This window comes from Gamsiella multidivaricata, assembly GCF_025024155.1.
Source record: "Gamsiella multidivaricata strain RSA 2152 chromosome Unknown BC939scaffold_6, whole genome shotgun sequence".
Classification (NCBI taxonomy): Eukaryota; Fungi; Mortierellomycota; class Mortierellomycetes; order Mortierellales; family Mortierellaceae; genus Gamsiella; species Gamsiella multidivaricata.
The window spans coordinates 439858-459789 of NW_026251714.1; the positions used below are offsets into that span (position 1 = coordinate 439858).

At 51.6% G+C, this 19932-nt stretch overlaps 4 protein-coding genes and 1 non-coding gene across 5 annotated transcripts; 3 read left to right on the forward strand and 2 right to left on the reverse strand.

Moving 5' to 3' along the window:
- The first annotated feature begins 2451 nt into the window (after positions 1–2451).
- On the forward strand, positions 2452–3693 carry BC939DRAFT_438743 (WD40-repeat-containing domain protein). Its single transcript, XM_051553878.1, has one exon. It carries the CDS (start codon positions 2887–2889, stop codon positions 3541–3543), a length of 657 nt encoding a protein of 218 aa, XP_051416474.1. The 5' UTR covers positions 2452–2886; the 3' UTR covers positions 3544–3693.
- Positions 3694–7845: 4152 nt separating this feature from the next.
- BC939DRAFT_t27 lies at positions 7846–7928 on the forward strand. The gene has a single exon. It is a non-coding gene; the product is annotated as a tRNA-Leu (tRNA).
- A 294-nt stretch (positions 7929–8222) lies between these two features.
- On the reverse strand, positions 8223–12501 carry BC939DRAFT_438754 (uncharacterized protein). Its single transcript, XM_051553879.1, has 2 exons — positions 11860–12501; positions 8223–11773 (listed from the first exon to the last, which is right to left on the reverse strand). The coding sequence occupies exons 1-2, from the start codon at positions 12158–12160 to the stop codon at positions 8247–8249; spliced, it is 3828 nt and encodes a 1275-aa protein (XP_051416475.1). The 5' UTR covers positions 12161–12501; the 3' UTR covers positions 8223–8246.
- A 516-nt stretch (positions 12502–13017) lies between these two features.
- BC939DRAFT_438755 (uncharacterized protein) lies at positions 13018–14216 on the forward strand. Its single transcript, XM_051553880.1, has one exon. It carries the CDS (start codon positions 13144–13146, stop codon positions 13975–13977), a length of 834 nt encoding a protein of 277 aa, XP_051416476.1. The 5' UTR covers positions 13018–13143; the 3' UTR covers positions 13978–14216.
- A 349-nt stretch (positions 14217–14565) lies between these two features.
- Positions 14566–16839, reverse strand: BC939DRAFT_438757 (Bestrophin, RFP-TM, chloride channel-domain-containing protein). Its single transcript, XM_051553881.1, has 4 exons — positions 16589–16839; positions 16037–16174; positions 15098–15905; positions 14566–14932 (listed from the first exon to the last, which is right to left on the reverse strand). The coding sequence occupies exons 1-4, from the start codon at positions 16653–16655 to the stop codon at positions 14680–14682; spliced, it is 1266 nt and encodes a 421-aa protein (XP_051416477.1). The 5' UTR covers positions 16656–16839; the 3' UTR covers positions 14566–14679.
- Between the last annotated feature and the right edge of the window lie 3093 nt (positions 16840–19932).

Consider the following 19932-nt stretch of genomic DNA (forward strand, 5'->3'; position numbering starts at 1 on the left):
CTTTATAGAACCCCAGATCCGAGAGACCAAGCAGCACCGTGAGCTGATCCTGATCTGCGATGGATACGACGAGAGCCTGCAGACTCACAACCTGTATGCAAGCAACCAGCTGAATGAGCCAGGGGAGTGGCGCGCCAAGATGCTGATCAGCTGCCGTAGCGAGTTCATTGGCCAGGACGACAGAGACCGCTTTCAGCCGACCGACCGAAACCATAGCGCCGCATCGAGCCTCTTCCAGGAGGCAGTCATTGTCCCGTTCTCATCATTCCAGGTCGAAGACTACATCAGGTAGTATGTACGCCAGAACAGGCCGCTGTGGCGGACCAAGCAATACCTGGAGGCGCTTGAGCAGGTTCCCAACCTGCAGGACCTGGTGAGGAACCCGTTTCTTCTGACGCTATCTTTGGAGGTGCTGCCGCGAGTTGTGGATGCAGGACAGATGCAAGATCTCTCCAGGACCAGAGTTACGCGCGTTGCGCTGTATGACCAGTTCGTGGAACAGTGGCTGGAGCGCGGCAAGAAATGTGTGGGGGGAAACGAGCTGAGCCCGCAAGCGAAGGCGGCCTTTGACACTCTGGTGGACGACGGCTTTACGCTGAACGGCACTGATTTTCTGAAAAGACTGGCGGCTGCCATCTATAGGGAGCAGGCAGGTCAGCCAGTCGTCGAGTACTCGCGCTCCAAAGACGAAGAGACATGGAAAACAAAGTTCTTCAGCCGAGAAGACGAGGTCCAGCTTCTACGCGAGGCCTGTCCTTTGAGCCGCAGTGGCCGTCAGTACCGGTTCATCCATCGGTCGCTGTTGGAGTACTGCTTTGCGCTCGCAGTGTTTGATCCGCAAGAAAACAAGGCTCCGCGTCCGACTTCTGCTCAGGCCCGTCGAGGGAGTGTCAGCTCCATGTTCAGCTTCGAATGGCGAGCGGCGTCAGAAGAAAAGTCTACTACGACCCAGCAACCTGCTGTCAACCACCCTCTGACATGGAGGAGCTTCGTGGGCGAGCCGTCAGTTCTGCAGTTCCTAGCGGAGCGAGCCCAACAGGAGCCCATTTTCAAGCAACAGCTGCTCGCGATGATTGAGCGGTCGAAAACCGACGAGGAGAGGCGCAATGCAGCAGCTAATGCGATCACGATACTGGTCAGGGCCGGGATACGGTTCAACGGCGCAGATCTTAAAGGCATCCGGATTCCAGGAGCTGATCTGAGCGGCGGAGAGTTCGATTCTGCACAGCTGCAAGAGGCGGATCTGAGAAAAGTCAATCTTCGCGACATTTGGCTGCGTCAGGCCGATTTAAACAATGCACGGATGGCAGGCGTACAGTTTGGCGAATGGCCGTACTTCATGGAGGATGGCGGGGTGTCTTCCTGCGCATTTTCACCGGATGGGAGGGCCTGCGCCGTAGGTGTTGCAGACAGCACGATCAGCGTATATGACACCACGACTTGGTCAAAAACCCTCACGTTAGGAGGCCATACCGATTATGTTACGAGCGTGGTGTACTCACCAAGTGGCAAGCAGATTGCATCGGGCAGTGATGACAAGACGGTGCGACTGTGGGACGTGCACACCGATAGACCTGGTGTTATTCTAAGCGGCCATGACGACGTTGTTATGGCTGTTGCGTTTTCGCCATGCGGTCATCAGATTGCTTCGGGCAGCGAGGACAAGACGGTGCGGTTATGGAACGCGCAAACCCGCGCACCCGTTACTACCTTAAGCGGCCATGCCGGTGTCGTTAGGAGCGTTGCATATTCGCCAAGCGGCCAGCAAATTGCTTCAGGCAGTGAAGATATGACGGTGCAATTATGGGACGTGAAAACTGGTTCACCCGTTGCCATTTTAAGTGACCATACCGCTCGAGTTATGAGCGTGGTATACTCGCCAAGCGGCCATCAAATTGCCTCAGGCAGTGAGGATATGACGGTGCTATTGTGGGACGTGCAAGCCGGCACATCCGTAGCCACTTTACGAGGCCATGCCGCCTGTGTCGAGGCCGTTGTGTATTCGCCAAGCGGCAAGCAAATAGCTTCCTGCAGTTATGACAGGACGGTGCGACTGTGGGATGCACAATCCGGCGCCCTTGGCGCCGTTCTACCGTTCTAAGCGGCCATACCAACCGGGTTACGAGCTTGGTATATTCACCAACCGGCCAGCAGATCGCCTCGGGCAGCGTTGACAAAACGGTGCGATTGTGGGACGTACAAACCAGCGCAATCGATACCATCAAAGACGGGCATACTGCCTGTGTCGAGAGCGTTGTGTATTCGCCAAGCGGCAAGCAAATAGCCTCCTGCAGCTATGACAAGACGGTGCGGCTGTGGGACGCGCAGACCGGTGCACTCGATGCCATCTTAAGCGGCCATACCGACCTTGTTACAAGGATCATGTACTCACCAAGCGGCCAGCAGGTCGCCTTGGGCAGCGGTGATAATACCGTGCGACTGTGGGGCGCGCAGACCGGTGCACTCGATGCCATCCTAAGCGGTCATAGTGATGCAGTCACAAGCGTGGTGTTCTCGCCAAACAGCCAGTAGGTCACCTCGGGCAGCGAGGACAACAGCGTGCGGCTGTGGGTTGCACAAACCGGCGCATCCGGCCCCATCTTAACAGGTCATACAGACCGAGTTACAAGTGTGGTGTACTCGCCAACTGGCCAGCAGATCGCCTCCAGAAGTTATGATGAGACGGTGCGGCTATGGGGCACGCAAACTGGTGCGCCCGGTCCCATCTTGAGCGGCCATACCTCTTGGATAACGACCGTGGTGTATTCGCCAAGCGGCCAACAGATTGCTTCGGGTAGCGATGACGGAACGGTACGACTGTGGGACGCACAGACCGGTGCGCTCGATGCCATCCTAAGCGGCCATACCAGCTATATTAGAGGTGTGATGTATTCACCAGACGGTCAGCAGATCGTCTCGGGCAGTTGGGATGAAACGGTGCGGTTGTGGAATGTGCAAACTGGTGCGCCCGGTCACATCTTAAGCGGTCATACCGGGGTGCTTAGGAGTGTGATATTTTCACCATGCGGCCAATGGGTCGCCTCGGGTAGTAATGATGAGACCGTGCGGTTGTGGGATGTGCACTCGGGTCAGTGTTTGGTGGTCGTTGAGGATTTTCATGGATATATCACAGGCATCGTATGGAACACGACTCCCGAGGGCACTTATTTCACAACCGGCTATGCCGATAAGTCTGTTCGCGTGTGGAAGGCGGTGGAAGAAGACGGCTGCTGTCGCGTGTGTCTGCATTGGAGCTCGACCCATGGCGGACTTTTCATGTCATATGCCACTATCCAAGACGCGCAAGGCCTAGGCAGGATAAATATACAGTTGCTGAACCAGCGCGGCGCTGTGGGCGAGCCAGTTCCGCCATTGAGCTTCTGCGGAGCTAGTGAGAAGCTGATCAGCATGGCATCTGTGGTATCTCAGCTCGGAATACCGTCAAACCAAAGCATGTCGAGTACCTCCCCTACAGCCAATCCCCTCGGTAATGAGCCAGCAAAATCGCTGGCATTGGGGGACATTTTTCAGCTTGCCAGATAGGTGAATGTGGTGCGAGTAGAAAATCAGCAGCAGGGCCCTGACTCGTACTCCCTGCCAGTCTTTTACTGGCCCACGAATGCGCTTCCTGGAGAAACATGTATACAGGTCTCTATCAATAATACTGCGCATAATAAATTAGAGTCATGAGCGACTATGGCTCTGTAAATGTAGACTAGGACCTGCGCACTGCTTTATTCTCCACTCGCAGGAGAGTATATCTCTGCCTATGCATTCTGGTTCTAAGCAACTTTCATGGACAGTGCTGTTTCGGCCTCTTTATCACTCTGGCAAAGGTCATCATCAGTGCCACAGGGCCAACACCAGATGCACGCTTGCTTGCAGCATAAGCCGTGGTGCACACACCTTCCACACCATCAACATTCGTAACACGCCTCTCTCATCCGTCCTTAGTTCGCTCGTTCATCATGGCGCGCCGTACCAAAGCAGAGATCGACGCCGAGAAGAAAGAAGTCGCCCGTCGTTATATACAGCCCATACAATAAAATTCAGAGCAGAAGCTCACTCCCGAGTTAACCAAAGCCTTTATTGCTGGCCTCTATTTTGGTGGCCCCCACACCTTCAAGTCCCTTGCAGAGGAAACCGACATTCCCATTTTCACCATCAAGGATATTTGTACGAATTTCAAGAATCGAGATGATGTCAGAACTAAGAAACGTCTGGACGGCCTCGTAATGATACTGGCACGTTTTTTGCATTCCGTGTTCTGCGTTCTGCATCTGCATTTCCATTTTGCTAAATAAAAAACCCCTCTCCATGCTATCGCTTTTATAACCCCAGCGGCTGTAGAAAAAGGGCTTTATGGAAGCTTTGCGATAGTATAACAAAAGATAAGTTTCTCTCCCCGCTCCTCACGACTGCAGATCAGAGCACAACCATTTCTTACCCAATAGACGCCATCATAAGCAGGAAGCCGTTATGGGCTGCACTTCCAAAGAAATAAGAAAGAGTACCAATTAAGATGATTTTGTGGAATGAACGTGGCGAACGACAGTTCTAAAGGCTAACTTCCTGGGCTGCACAAGGAGAGGAAGGACTCATGAGCCAGTGGGTCTTGATCAAGAACAGAGAGATCCAATCGATTCACAGGTGCAATGCGGTGAAATAGTAGTCGCCCTGCATGCGCTGAATGAAGACTTAGGATGCCTGTTTAGACTTACTCAGTCATCGTCCCCCTCACCTCCTCTAGCCTGAATCCACGCGTGAACATTTAGAAGATACTCAAGACTTGGAGGCGCGGAAGAAGCGTACCAAGGACTGTTTGAACGAGAGATACGGCCCTCTGTTTTTTCCTAGCAATGATAAGGGCCAAAAAAGGATTGTCTTGCACAAGCACCAATAAACTATACATCTACCAATGGAGAAATAGGACGGCGCTCTTTATATTCCGATATGCAACAATGGCAACTGTTCGAGGAGCGACCATACTCTCTAAAACCGCGTCTTGTTCCTGATTTTGAACTTTTTCTGTGCTTTTGACTTTCTCACGTAAAACAATCACCATCCCTTATTAAGATAGACCTGGCGTTCTTGACACGCGCTGCCAAAAAAAGAGAACAGACGCGCTCCTAAACCAAAGCTGGAAGAAGACCCTAAGTGTGCGATGTTCAACATTCTTGTCTTAAAAGAAAAAAAAAAAAGGTTCTCGTCCGCCATAAAACTATCATCTACGCCGTCCTCTCCTCTACCAGGATAGGCTATTTTTTTTTTTTTTTTTGATAACTAGAAGCCACGAGGATATGTGGGATTTACTAGTGAGGGGCTCTAGACTAGGAAACCCTATTGCTAGGGCCATAGAAAAGGGTGCTCAATAATCTAATAAGCGGCTTTTGCCGCACCGCTGCTGGTCACTCGCAGCTCCAATCCCCTTCACAATCCCCATCAACATGAGTGGTAACTCAACTCCGCCTGTGGTCGGTGATTGAGCCCTGCTCCCTACTTGGCCTGTTGTGCGCGAAGGTCATCTTTTAGCCGCGTTCCTCAATCATTAAAAACCTACAGTTGCCGGTGCGTTCCATCACGTTGAGCTCCACCTGCTGCATGCAGCTTTGCAGCACTCGCTTATCCGCTCGTTCCTTGATCTCTTTCACATTTATTGCGCATCGTTGTCTCCTGGTGGATCCAACGAAATCACTGCTACTACATCTGTGCTCTCCATCACAGTTGCGTCCCCGAGCGCGTTTGCTCATGGTAGTGATCCCATTTTCTCTTTCCCAGTCGACGGTGACTTTGCATCTCCTGTTTCAGATTTCTGTCCGACCGAACTCCTCGATGGCCTTGACAAATCGGCCGACCATGTACCTCGTGATCGAGGTGGTCGTCTTGAGAAGGCTCTCCCAGTCCTTGGTGAGAGTCGTTGGTGTCAGTCCGTGATATAAATCTTGGACCGCCCAGGTCGCTTGATCGTCGTCCCTTGTCTCGTCCTCCACATGGTCGAGTGTGTTGCTTGCTTGCCGGATCGCCGCAGCTCCCTTGATCGCCGGGCCAAAAAAAAAAAATTATAACAACTTGTCTCTCGAGTCAATTGACTCTGCGAATCTGTCAGACTAACTAGCAAAGATCTACTATCGCTGTCCTCACCACCAAAGCGGAACTGATCCACAGTCGCCAAAAGACAGGTCACATTCCCCGGGCCTGCCCCTAGGGCCTGCGCAACAATTGCCACACCTCATCAGTGTGTTAAAAGCTGAAAACACCTTGTTATAAGAAGGGTATCTTCCCCATCCCCTCCATGGTTGTCAACCGCCTCCTCCCTTGCAGGCAATCCAGCAGCGTCCGATCCGCTGCGTCTGGGTCAAGCACGGGGCCAGGGCAGCTCCCGTTTACATGGTCAGCGAGTAATGTACCACACGGACATTGGTCATCGTCGCTAATGTCTCCATACCCATCACTCCAGTCCCCTCTCGGTCCCTTGTATGGAGTTCGTTTCATCTTGGCTGTGATCCCCCATTCTCGCTCTCGAGCAATGGTGGCCTTGCAGCGTGGTTTCCAGATCAGCTCCGTAGCTTTCTCCTCAATAAAGCCGACGAACTTGTGAATGACCTGGCGCGCAATCGACGATGGCGAGGTAAATAGACTGCCCCACTCCTTGATAAGGCTGACGGGTGTGATGCCACGGCATAAATCGCTGATGCTCCAGGTCAGATACGGAGAGCGGTCATAATACTCGTCGCCTTTGAGCATTGATCGGGTCCCGGCGATACAGGATAGACCTCGGATGTGGGTCTCGTTGTTAGGACAAACCCATCGAATGGGTTTCGGTGCAGCAGCGGTGGCTCCAGCGCGGATCCTATCACGCTCTTGCTGCTTCTTGCTGTTCTTGTTGTATTCGGTCGTTGCAGCTCGTCCCCACTTATCAATCTGCTGCAGCCCTTCGCGCCAGATCTCCTTGTGGACATCTCTAGTAGCACTGTACGTCCACAGGTGATGGTTGTCCTCGTCCTGAACATCGCAGACGCAGCAGACACGGTCAGGATATAGACTCGGGTGGCGAGCCTTCATGGTATTCAGGGTAGGCAGCATACCATGCAGCTTCTTAATATGATGTGTCCTCTGGGACGTATCAGCAGCACTGCTGAAGAACGTGTGCACAGAGCGCTTGTCGTGGACATGGGCAAGGGTGGACCGCCACTCCACGTCGGCAAGATCTGGTATCGCTCTCTTGACACGACGTTGGGTTGTCCAGGCCTGATGACGCCTGATTGTCGTCTGCTGCTTGAGTAGCTGCCGCAGATCATGTTCCACAAGGTGGTCGTGGCAATGTGCAAAAAAGCGGATGTCTTGCTGCTCGCTTAAATCAACCGACCAGGGCATTGACTCGACTCGGACGGCGGCTGTCGCCACAGTGTCTGCAATATTGTTGCCAGTGTTGGTGCTGTGCCCACGGACCCACCTCACCTCCACCGACCCAGACCGATCCTGGACAATCTTGTGTAGTGCTGCCCAGTGTCCGGAGTACGTACTACGGAACCGCTTACGAGGTAACGTGTCCGCACGGGAACGCACAAGCTGCTGGTATTGTTGCACGACCGCTTGGTTGTCGAGCTCCACAATAATGTTTTGGTCTGGTGGTGCAGATAGGATGGCAGCTAGGAGACCCATGAGTTCTGCTTTTGCTGAAGAAGCGTACCCGTCTGTGCGGCCCTGCACACACCTGACCACGGGCTGCGATCGAAAAAAAAAAAAAAAAAAAAAAAAAAAAAGCACAGCAAAAAAATATACCTACAATCACGTGACCTCTGAAAACAAAAATATAATGGTTATTTTTTCAATCTAAATTTATCTGGTAGGATGGCCGAGTTGGTCTAAGGCGCCGCACTCAAGTTGCGGTCTCGAGAGAGGCGTGGGTTCAAATCCCACTTCTACCACGATTCCTTTTGCTACCAATCTGAAGGTAGCTTTTTTGTTGGACAAGCGAGTCGCACGATGCAAAGGTGGGAAGATGTGTCGATAGAGGCGAAAGGAGCACGACTCGCTTCATTACAAACTTTTTGGAACGCGTTTTTTATCGCTAGTTCCCGCTTAGCTTCATACGTCTTGCCTCGAGATGTTTTTGATGGAACATACGCATACGGTCTTCTCCTCGGCTCAAGTGAAGTGTATATAATGGAGCATGATCCCGATGTTGCTGCTGCTTCATCCCAGCTTAACAAAAAAAAAAAAGAATACTTATCCTATTGTAATTTTTACATAGCTCTGCCAGGTCCGCGGTTATGCTGATGCTGGCGTGCCTGCTCCGTTCGGAACCAAGAGTCCCCGTCCGCAGCATCAGCGTTCCGCGCTGTATCATCATTCATCTCCTGCGACTTATCGCCAGCCTTATTCAATCCATCACGCAGCTCTTTGTCCATACGCTTAGCCTTGTCCTCAGTCTCGTTCGTCTTGCTATTCCACCACCCCTTGGTGTTCCCCGCAGACTTTTCGACCTTGGCCTGAGTCTTGTCCAGCTCTTGGTCTAGTTGCTCAGCCTTGTCGCTCCACCATCTCTTGCCATCATTCGTCGCCTTGACCGGAGCCTCCTCTGCACCAGTGGTCGCGCCCTTCAGGCGCTCATAGCCGTGTTGAGTATCCTCCTTGGCCTGTCGGAGATCTCCACGAACATGGTCGTGTAAATGGTGCTTAGCGGCATCACCGTCTGTATGCTCATGGTGCAAATGAGGATGAAGGATCTGTCCCTCGACTGTAGTCGCAGCATCGATAACATTGTCATAGGCTTTGCGCGCTGTCTCGCTAGAGTTCTTCAAGTACTGATCCTTGGCTCCTGCCTTGATTTCTACTCCAGCCTTTGCAGCCGCTGCCTGCACATTCAGTCCAACATCGGAGGTAGCGTCAGACTTAGCACCTTGCGAAAACACCCCACGGCGCTCGGCTGCTGTTGCCTCCACCTTGTTGCGGACAGTCTCCTTGACTCTCTGTGCATCATCAGAGATTTTCGATTCGGTACCCAGAACAGCTTGCTTCAGGCGCTCAAGGCCACCCTCGACGTTTTCCTTGGTCTGCTTAGTATCCTCAACAGTGTGCTTCAAAGGATGGTCAGTGGTGTCCGATCCTTCGCGGCTCTGGGCTCGAGATTGAGCACCTTTTGAAGGTACGGAAGTGGTCTCAGTAGTGGTCTCCACTGTGGTGGTTGAAGAACGCGAACCACTCCATGGCCAACTCCAGCCAGTGCGCGATTTGCGATCGTGTTCGACAGTGCGCTCAGTTTCATTCAAGGTGGCCTCAGCACGCGTTCTGGCCTCCATAGCAGCTGCTTCAGCTCTCTCGGCCGCGATTTTCTGCTCGATCTCCTTGTCGACGCGGTCCTTGCTCATCTTCATCTCCTTGACCAGTGCATCAGCCCTGATGCGGGCCTCGCGTGCGCCAGCCTCGGCTTGCTCCAAACCGCTCTTCTGTTCGCGCTCATGCTTGGCACGCTGGGCTGTCATTTTTTGCTCGATCGCCATGGTCTCGGCATGTGCCTTTGCCTCTCTGGCTACGGCCTGGGCTCTCTCCGCAGACAGACGCCCCTCCATCTCAATGTCTTTCTTGCCAGCCATCCTCTTCTCCAGCAACACCTCCTCAGCCTTCGACTTTGCATCGCGCGCAGCGGTCTCAGCCCTCTCTACTTCCTTCATGTGCTCCATTTCCTTGGCTGCCAACACGGTGTGCTTCTTCTTCTCCAGCTCTAACGCCTCGGCGCGCGTCCTCGCCTCATGAGCAGCTCTCTCGGCCTTTTCCAAAGCCAGCTTGTCAGCCCTCTCCTTGACTGCATGCTCAGCAGCCCTCTTCCTCTCGGCGATAGCAGCTTCCTCTCTCTCGCGAATCAAGCGCATTTCCTTCTCCTTGGCAGCCTTCACGGCCTCCGCGCGAGCCCTGGCTTCCTGCGCAGCCTCCTGAGCCCTCTCGAACGACAGCTTTTCCTCCAGCTCCTTGGCTCCCTTCTCCAATTTGAGTTTTTGATCGCGGGCAACGGCCTCATTTTTTGCACGAAGATCGGCTTTCGCCTTTTCCTCCTTGACCTTTTCGAGACGGATGCTCTCCTCGATTTCACGTTCCATCTTGAGTTTCTCCTCGCGAATTCGGGTCTCGAGGGCTGTCTTGACCTCCGCCGCATTCTTCTCCGTTGCAGCAGTCTCTCGAATCACACGATCATGGACCTCCTTGGTAGCAGTGTCCACCCTCTCCTTTTGCTCACGAGCCCACGCCTCAGCCTTGGACTTGAGCTGAGCAGCTGAAGCCTCAGCGGCAGCCTTATCGTGCGCGAAACGGTCCGCGATGTCCTTGACAGCCTTTTCAGCAAGAGCGCTATGGTCCCTCTCCCACGATTGGGCACGAGCCTTGGCCTCCTTGACTGCACGTTCAGCCGATTCTTTCTCGACTGCAAGACGTTGTTCGAGGTCTTTGATGCCCTTTTCCATAACAGTCTTTCGGTCGTGAATTGCGGCCTCGCCTGCTGCTTTGGCATGAGCAGCTCTATCTTCGGCACGGGTCATAATATCGGCAGCGGCCTTTTCGAGCTCCGCCTTCATTGTAGCCAGCTTACTCGAGATATCATGAGGAAAGTGATCGGCATGAGCGAATGACTCCTTGTCTCCCTGACCCGTCAGGTTCGCCAGACTTGTGGCATAATCCAATGAAGAAGTTCCTGTATGCCTGAACCACCAGGAAGCACGACCGAGAGACGGGGCAGTGTGGCTACCAGGGTAATTGTAGTAGTTGGCATCGCGGATATCTGCAGAAGAGATCTCCTCGCCATTGGTCCAGTACTCGGGTTTGTGGGGCAGATCGGCCGCGTTCGCAGAGCGTTGGCGATGCAAATTCTCGTACTTGGGATCGTCCATGCGTGCAGTACCGATCTCGTCACCGGTAGAGGACCAGCGATCGACGTCACTGTTGTTCAAAGCACCCTTATTGCTGCGGAGAGCACTGTTTGGCGGTTTTCGGAACCAGTAGTCGTCATTGCCTCGAACCTTGGCGGTTCCTTGCTCCTGTCCATCACTCCAGTAATCACAGCTACCGTTCATGCTAGATACGCTGGATCTGCCGGACCACCGACGGTTCCGGTCGAGATGAGGACTGTACGTCTCCTCTGGACCATCGCCAAACTCTCGACGGAGCCAGGAGTTCTCGGTGTGCGTGCGGCTGCTGTCCTCACCAAGCCTGGCCACAAGTTTGGCCCGGCCGTTGGTGTCCTTCGAAACACGGCCTTGGGTTTGCCGCCAAGCATCAGCGTCTTTGGTGTTAACCTCCAGCTTGGGACCGGTAATTTTGGACTTGTCCTCTACCCAGTCCACAGCACCCTTGGCAGCACCGGCAGCCTTGGCAGACGCGTTATCGATGGCCCTGTCGGCTTCGTTCACCTTGTTTTCGACCCAGGATTTTGATTCCTGGGCTTGGGTCTTCAAGGTACCCTCAACTTTGTCAGTGTTCTTGTTCCACCAGGTCTTGGCCTCCTTGCCTTTAGTACTGACCTTGTCGTCGAGGTCACCAGCCTTGTCCTGGACAGAATCCCAGGCTGTGCGAGCTTGGGAGACCAGCTTAGTATTGGAGAGCTCGGGCGTTTGGTTGTGAGGGCGCAATTGACCGTGGGCGTGCGAGTGAGGATGGGTGGCGGTCCATTTGTCGTAGGAAGCCGAGTCGACCCCGAGCAAGTTTCTGGTCGTATGAGGCAGGAAATAGAGTCCTGCAGCAGACGCGAACGCGACCGGCGCTAGCATTTTTACGGTCATCCCTCCTTTGTGAAGATGAAAAAAAAAAAAAAGTTAGAAATTGTTATGGTCAACGAACATAGTGGTGGCAATGAAAGAAAAGAGGACGTACTCTGACGAGCAAGGAGCGAGCCGGTTACGCCAGCAAGGGCAACGTAGGCCAGACCAGGCATGAGCTCTTCCCCTGGTGCGGGGAGCGATCTGTGTCTGTCATTCGTACGAAAGTGAGGGGCCTTGTGCTCGGGACTCAGATCCGAAGGAAGATTCTCGCATTGAGTGGAAGTATTGCTGCTGGGCTTGCTCATATCGCCCACAAAATAGAAAAAGACATTCACATCAGTCTCTGACGATGATTTTGTCCTTCCCATCAACGGAGGACCATCGGAGGACACATACTGTTTTCTCGTCCGCATAGACTTCTGAAAAGGAGATGAAGAGGGTACCGGTGACGAGACTCGTTGCCGCAGCGATCGTCATGGGCTAGTGCAGCCATGTTGAGAGAGTGTCTAGTCAGTTTTTAGAGCAAAACAGCGCTATCTTCCTGAAGACAGCAGAGAACAAAGAATAGAGACGTTCGTACGATAGGAAGGACCATGACGGATGGTTTACACTTTTGAGTGCTGCCAAGTCAAAAGATGGGAGGATGGATCGGTTTGGTTATATACAGGTGGGTGGATATGTACAAGAGCAGTGTAGCGGTAGTATGTACAGAGTGCAGGGAGGGGTGAATGGGTTGAGAAGGGGGAAGGAGCTGAGGAGGGAGAGGTGTGGATGATCGCAGCAGTCGGATCTAAATCTCAAACATTTTTTTTTGTCTCAGGCCATTCCTAGGGTCACATGACCCCCAATCGCTGCTTGGAGCCGAGTATCGATGGGTAAGACAGGGCAGTGCCCAGAGCAAAGCACAGAAGGGCCCCATTCATCACGGACTGTTTTATTCAGTGGCTCGAAATATGGAAAGAGCTAGTAAACCAGTAAAGCAGAGGAGAGTGCCTCTGTTAAACATGTCCATCGGCAAAGGACAAAGGGCAACGGGCAAAAGTGACAGCACAGTCGACCTTTCCTGTACAAAGTCTTCAGGGATACAGCCGCATGCAGTAGAGAGGGCCATTTGCTCCGCCCGGTACAGAGTAACCGGCGCATACTTGTATATTTGTAGGTGCTCGTTGCTTCCCTCTGCGGTAGCTTCCAAAATGCCCTAAAAATAGCCATCTCGTGGGTCTGTTCCCCCTCCTCTCCTCTCAAGCCACATCGCACCAGCTTCTGGTACCCTCCCCCCTCCCCCCTCCCCCCAACAACAAGGAACACTTCATCATCTGTCTTTATTTCCATCATTTCTCCCCCTTCACTCGCTCTACTCCACTCTCCCTTCTTTACTTAATCTTACAGAGCTACGATGCACTTCTCATCATCTCTCTTGGGCCTTGCCCTCGTCATCTCCTCCACACTCGCACAGGATGCCCCCATAAACGGAGTTCAAGTGGCCCCACCCCAAACAGGCGACCAAGTCCAGATCGTCTACCTGAACGACGGCAACGGCGAGATCGCAACCGAGAACGTCACCTTCAACAACTGCTTCGCCTCCGAACAGGCCTTTGCTAAATACTCCTACATCAACTTTACGCCCAACAACGCTACCATCAACTTCTACCAGGACTCGAACTGTCAAAACTTCGCCTTCGGTCTCGATGGATACTATGGCGGTTACCCCGGTCCCGCTAGATCCTTCAAGTGGGTCGGCTGGACCATGGACTCGCTCGGAGAGTTATTCACCAAAGGCCCCATCCAGGGCCAAGGCGATGCGGCTACAGGGGGCCCACAAGCACCCCCAGGCGGCAAGAACCCTGGCCTGAACACACCCCCACCCTCGACACCAGATGCGAGCAAGGATCAGAGCCCCAATGGCGGCAGCATTGGAGATGATTCGGGATCCAAGACTTCTTCGTCCTCAACGTTCTTTGGCGGTGTTGTCGGCAGTCTGATTGTGCTCTCTGTCGGAGGCGTCATCTTCTGGAAGACGGCGGGCAAGAAGCTGGTCGAGGACAAGGGCAAGGGTGTGCTGCCCTACAACAGAGTCGGCCGCGACGGCGATATCTTGCTCACGACCAACAACCGCAGCCATAACTCGTTCGAGATTGGAGATGAGGATGATGAGGAGGACGAGGTCGATACTCGTCGCAACCAGCGCTCGGGACGCCAGGAGCGTTACCATGATGATGACCAGGCTTAAGATTGAATATCATTACAACCATACAATGAACGCCATCCACAACACTACAACGACATTACAACTACAAAACGACCAGGAAAACGGAATAAAGCTTTCTACAGCATCTATTTATATATCCTCGGTGCCTTGTTGTTGTTTTGTGTTTTTCTTTGCATGTTAAAAAGGCTGGAATGAAGCCCACCTCTCTACTTGGCCTAAACATTTTAAAGGACAGAAAACTAGTGAGCATTAAAAGACGCAAGAGCATCTAAAGAAGCTCTATCTCTTTCACTGCCATGCCTTGTCCTCAGCACAACGTAAAATGGAGCACTGCCACTAGATTATCATTTCCCTTCCCTTTTTTTCTTTTTTGCCTTTGAGAAAGTTGATCGGGAGTTTTATCAAATTGCAAAAAGGAGAGATCGTCAGAGGGCTCTTTTTTTTTTTTCTGTCCATGAGTTGCATTGCCATGGAAGCACAAAACGTGTGCTGTTGGACGGAAATCGACTTTTCCTTGGGCTCATTTCATACATGAGTAGGGAGGATCCTCACCAAACAAAGTTCCAGGCCTTGGGATCCCCCAGCCCTCAACCAAGCTTTTACAGGAAAAAACAGCAACTTTTTTTTTTTTTAATATTCACAGTGCAACATTGCAATATTGCTAATTCAAAAACAGAAACTGAATCGGCAGCGCGGACCACCAATTGAGTGCTTTACGCCATTTTAGGCATGGGCACCGGGAACAAAATTCTTGAGGTTGACAGTATAGTCGAGCTCGCGCTTCAAGTCTCTGCAGAACTCGTCCATGTGCAGATCGTTGGCATCCTTTCCGAAAGGGTTCTCGATCTCTCTGCCGATGGCCTCCATTCCAAAGAGCGTGAACGAGACCAAGCACATCAACGGGACAGTCAACCAACCAAGAGCAGCGATGAACGTGAAGGGCAAGGCCAAGCAGTACAAGTAAACGACCTGACGCCTATTTGCATGGTCAAGAGAGAAACAAAAAGATATACGAGGTGAGTCAGGGATGATAAAAAGAAAGAGGTTCAAGGACAATTTGGCATCTATCTCCGGTTCATCATTCGGCAAACAACAACCATCGGGCATTGCACCACCCAGTGATCAATACAATTGTACTTACAAGTGAATGGAGTAGGCCAGAGGAATAGGCGTAAAGACAATGCGCTCCATGTTGGTAAAGATGTCGGTCATAGAGTTGATCGATCCCAACAAGTTTCCAATCAATGCGCTCTCAATCCTGCTTTGACGCGCCTCGGCAATGACCCACAGCGACAATCCGTGAGCAATCTCGAGAGGAAGCGACATCTGACCATCCTCGTTACCGACATGGATGTTCCAGGACTCCTCGTTGTAGAGGCGCTGACGATCACCAAGGGCCTTGTCGTGTTGAGCCTTGGTATCCACATGATCGGTCGCAGCGCAGGGTTCGTAGCCCTCAGGCAAGAGCTTCTCGAGATCATAGTAGCGGATACCGAACTCTTGGCGGAGATGGTGCTTCACTGAAACAGCAAAGGCCAAAAGCAGACGGATGACAAGAACCTTCTCGTGGACATCCTCGTGGTGGATATCCGAGTCGAGATCAATCAAGGTCGAGTGGGAGACACTTTCGCCACGGACGGTACTATTGCTGGCGTTGGTAGTGGTGGTGGCGAGGGCACCGTTCTTAGCAACGCTCTTCATGGAGCTACTGCTATTGTTGCGACCAAAGAGCTGATGAGCATAGACGCGGACTGACCCACGGGATCCGGCAACGCCGCCATCGGTGGCGCTGTGGGGGGTGTCCTTCATGCCGACCCAGATCATACGTGAGAAGTTGCGGATCTGGACATCGAGACTCGCCCACAGCTTACGACCCTCCCAGTAACGATCATAGGCAGTGTTGGTACGGAAGGCCAGAATCAAACCGACGACCACGGACAGTGCAGGCACTGTAATAGCCAAAAAAAAAAAAAAAAAAAAAAAAAAAAAAAAGCTTCATTAGCATTTTTTTTCCATTCCTATTTTTTGCTCACATTCAAGTGTGACTAGGCAGGGAAGAGATTGCAGATGGGACTTTTACCAATCATATTGGGGACATTGAGGGAGCGCTCCAGCCAGTTGAACTTTTCGATGGCCAAGATGGTGGCACTGAACGAGGTGATAATAACCACATCCGTGAGTACTGAAGGAATGACGGATCCACGAATGCGGAGGGTATCTATTGTGAGATTTAAAAGGTGAAGAGATAATAGTTAGTAATTGAAGTTATGTGTCTAGTCATTGCGTGTGTGTATCGATTGTTCCTGAGATACTGCTGCCATTAAAGTTCAGGCGAGACGGGAGTTGTTTGTGTCGTGTTTCTGCGGTCGATCTCTCGGTACACAGATGGTAGCAATCTGTTGTTGACAACGCTGGTTGTTTCATGTTCTCCTCGCGTGTTGCGTGTTGCAAACACGCCAAACACGCCAAACAAGTAAGCAGGTATACGACATTGACAAGGAAAGAACCCCTCTCTCCCTCTCCCCCCAGGTTGGAAGTGGCGGCAATCAAGCGTGATCGGTCGATAGTCCATCCTCCAGTGTAGTTGTCGAGCAACGAGTTGCTTGTCAAGGAAGAGAAGAGAAGCTCGTACCAGGATAGGTCCATTGAGTCCTGCGGTAGTACTCTGCTGGCCGCTTGAAGTAGGATGAGCCACGCATGACTTGGATTTGGCTGTTGGAAGTTCCTGGGTCAAGAAGTTCTCGGGGAGGCAATGGTCAGCGGTGAAGGAGAGAAGAAGAGAGGAAGGAGAAGGAGCTGGACGAGGAGAAGAAAGAAGAAAGAAGAAAGAGAAAAGAAGGAAAGAAGGAAAGAAGAAAGGAGGATGGGGAGAGAGACGGGGGGGGGGGGGAAAGGTCGGCCGAGCGGGACTTTCTTTATTCATGCCCCCGCGGTGGATGGAAAGTGAGGCTCGCAGATACGCTTTCCAATGCTCTCTCGTGTGCGGCGAAATAAAAAAAAAGGCGCTTGCCACCAAACGATCTCTTTTCTCCCGTGCATGTTTATGGGTTTCTTTTCCCCCCAGCCCACGCTATCTCCCTTTTTTAGTCCATTACACTTTCCTCTCCCATTGTCTAGTCGTTTCTTCTTTGGCAAGTGGTCGTCTGTCGCTCTATAACCATAGACGAGCGAGTGAGCCCTTTTTTTGTGTTTACCTGAAGGATGGTACCATCTTATTTCATCAGCCAGGGAGTCGAATAGGCTTGCTTCACTAACCATACTGCGGACCCCTGCGGTTCTTGGTAATCCAACAGAGGAGGCGCCGTTATATAAAAGGGCTCTCTGCACTGCCCTGCTTCACCGAAATCTGAGCAGTTGACACACTATCTGTAGCCATCCGAAGTCCAGACCGCCTTCATTTCAACCGGTCCATCCTGTATATGTTAACAGTAAATCTGAACTGGCGCTTGTCGACCGGTACGACTATAGCACCGTTAATTCGATTATTGCAGCACAGCTAATACTAAAGCCCTTTGATCTGTCCGTTAGCCCATCAGCATACTTATTTCTATCATAATTGACACGCGTTCAAGTACTTCTTCAGATGCTAACGAGTCTACTACTCGCTTGAACACAGTTATTCTAGAGTGTTATCATGGACGAGAATACGAGCAGAAGTTCCCTTTAAGCATAGAGATCTCATCTCTAAACGGATAAAAATGCCCTGACCGCATAAAGGTTCACACCTCGCAACGCATCTCCCCAGAACGGAAGATCGCCATGATGTCAGCCCTAGAGGACCATAACCAGGACCTGCTAGAGGATATCGCAATGTTCAACACAGAGGTACTGGCTTAACCCTCCCCCCCCCCTCCCTCCTCCTCCTCTGAGATGCTGACCACTATCGAGAAGAGGGGTGTCTTGAATGGCGGCGGGCGGAGAAGGATCCTTCGTGTATTCTGCGTCAAGCAGTCAGGAGATGTCTTTTTTTTTTTTTTTTTTCAAATGAAGCTCACGTCCGCCTGAACATCGTCCTTGAACTCATCGAAACCTTCAGCGAATTCTTTGAGCTTGTTGAATATTTCCTCCAGGCGTTGCAACTTCTTGGCGGTGATGATTGTGGCGGCAAAGGCGGAACCGGCCTCCTCGTTCTCCTCCTCACTCTTCTCATCACCCTCAAGGTCAATACCTTGATCACGACATCAAGTGCTGGATCTTGCTCCTGTCCAGAATGTGATCTACAACCTTCTTTTCTCTCAGGTGTTGGAGGCAATTCTCGACTTTTTGTGTAGTAAATGGCCGTGAGAACCCCTGGTATAGGTCTCGGTCGGTGCATTGAAAAGAGGACAGACGTGTGGATGGACCGGAAGGTCTGGGTTTGCAGGAGGATTCGATTCTTGTCATTGTGTGAGAGAGATAGACTAGATGAAAGCAAATTAGCTATCAACAGACCTGGAGGCGTGTGAAGGAACTAACGGGAGCACATACACGTTTTAAAAGGAGTCCATGACGGGAGATCTATGATAGACCATGGGCTACTTTTTTTGATACCTCAAAGTCAATTGGATCAATGTTGATGATCCATCTCCCTTGTTTATCAAATCAAAAATCGTGAAGAGTCTATTATATTGGTAATGAGAAGAGATAGGCCATACACATGGGTAGATTGCCCGCAGCAGCCTAGTCGCTCCACAACAGGCACGCGAGCAGTTTTCCTTTAGCCAATTGTCTTTAGAAAACCCCTCCCCCAGCAACGCAGTTGTGTTGAAGCCTGAGGATTGAGTGCACTCTCGTGGGCAGGCGTGAATGCGCTTCTCCTCATGTTTAATGATGTTTGCCAAAGCAATGCCCGGAAAAAGAAGGGATTTATCCGCCAGCTCCATTCAAACATTCAATGGTGAAGATAAAAATATGATTCGTTGTTTACCACGTAGCAGCTAGCTTGCCTTTCTACATGTTGCATTGGAGAGAAGGGATGGTGCTAATGAGGGGGTAGTCTATTGCTAATTGACATACTTTTTGATCTGCAGGAGATCAGCGGACGTCCATGGCCTTTTCAACGAATTAGGGTGCTCTTTCCAGCCACTTGAGGCAATTCTAAGGGTATTCAACAAGACAAAGTTAGCACTGTAATAATGAGAAATAACAAGGGCGCTTTACATATACATGTATTCATACCCGGTACCAGTACAGAGCTAGTAGGGAGGCTTGCAGTGCTCCCATGTGGATGGCAACGACGGAGACCGAAAATACACCCACCTCGGCTAGCACCATGATTCCTCGAGCCTTAACGAAGTGGCGGTAAACGGTGCCACAGTCAACGATGACTTGAACTAATGGTACCACCAGGACTCCCTCGTTCAATACAGATGTCCCAAACCGGGACAGTCTGTAGAGGTCCCATCCATTTTTCTTCCTATCGTTCTTTTGGTTGGGGCCTGTGGTTTCACCGAATGAGGACCCCTTCTCTCCAATGACAACTTTGAAATCCGGGCGGTCAGGTTTCGCTCCTTGCTATTTCTGAGTGTACGAGTCCGTGTTCGGGCTAAGTCTCTTTACAGTGCTGAACATCTAGTCGCGACATGAGACTTACTTTTGACTAGAAACGCCTATTCATTTTTCAAGTACAACTGCTAAATCGAAGTTTGGATCATTAAAGTGCGTATTACCCTTCCCTCTACAAACTAATGTTCGCCGTTTGTCAATATGACCTCTAATTCAAAGGGTTTGAGCTTCAACGTTTTCTACGTACAGTCGCGACTAGATGTCCCACACTATAGTTCCGAGATCCTCGTGAATGCGGCGCAGTTCAAGGTTACGCGTCGACGAGTCCAGCAGGCGCTTACCCCCTTCCGTCTTTAGGAATTGGTAGCATCTGCCAGCATAGGCGCTCAATGCTCCCCCCGCTCTCCTTTTTTGATGGTGAAGAGTCCCCGCTGGAATTCGCCCAAAGTTGTTGCTGGGGGTCCAATCCGAAGGGTGTGTCGAGTTGAAAAA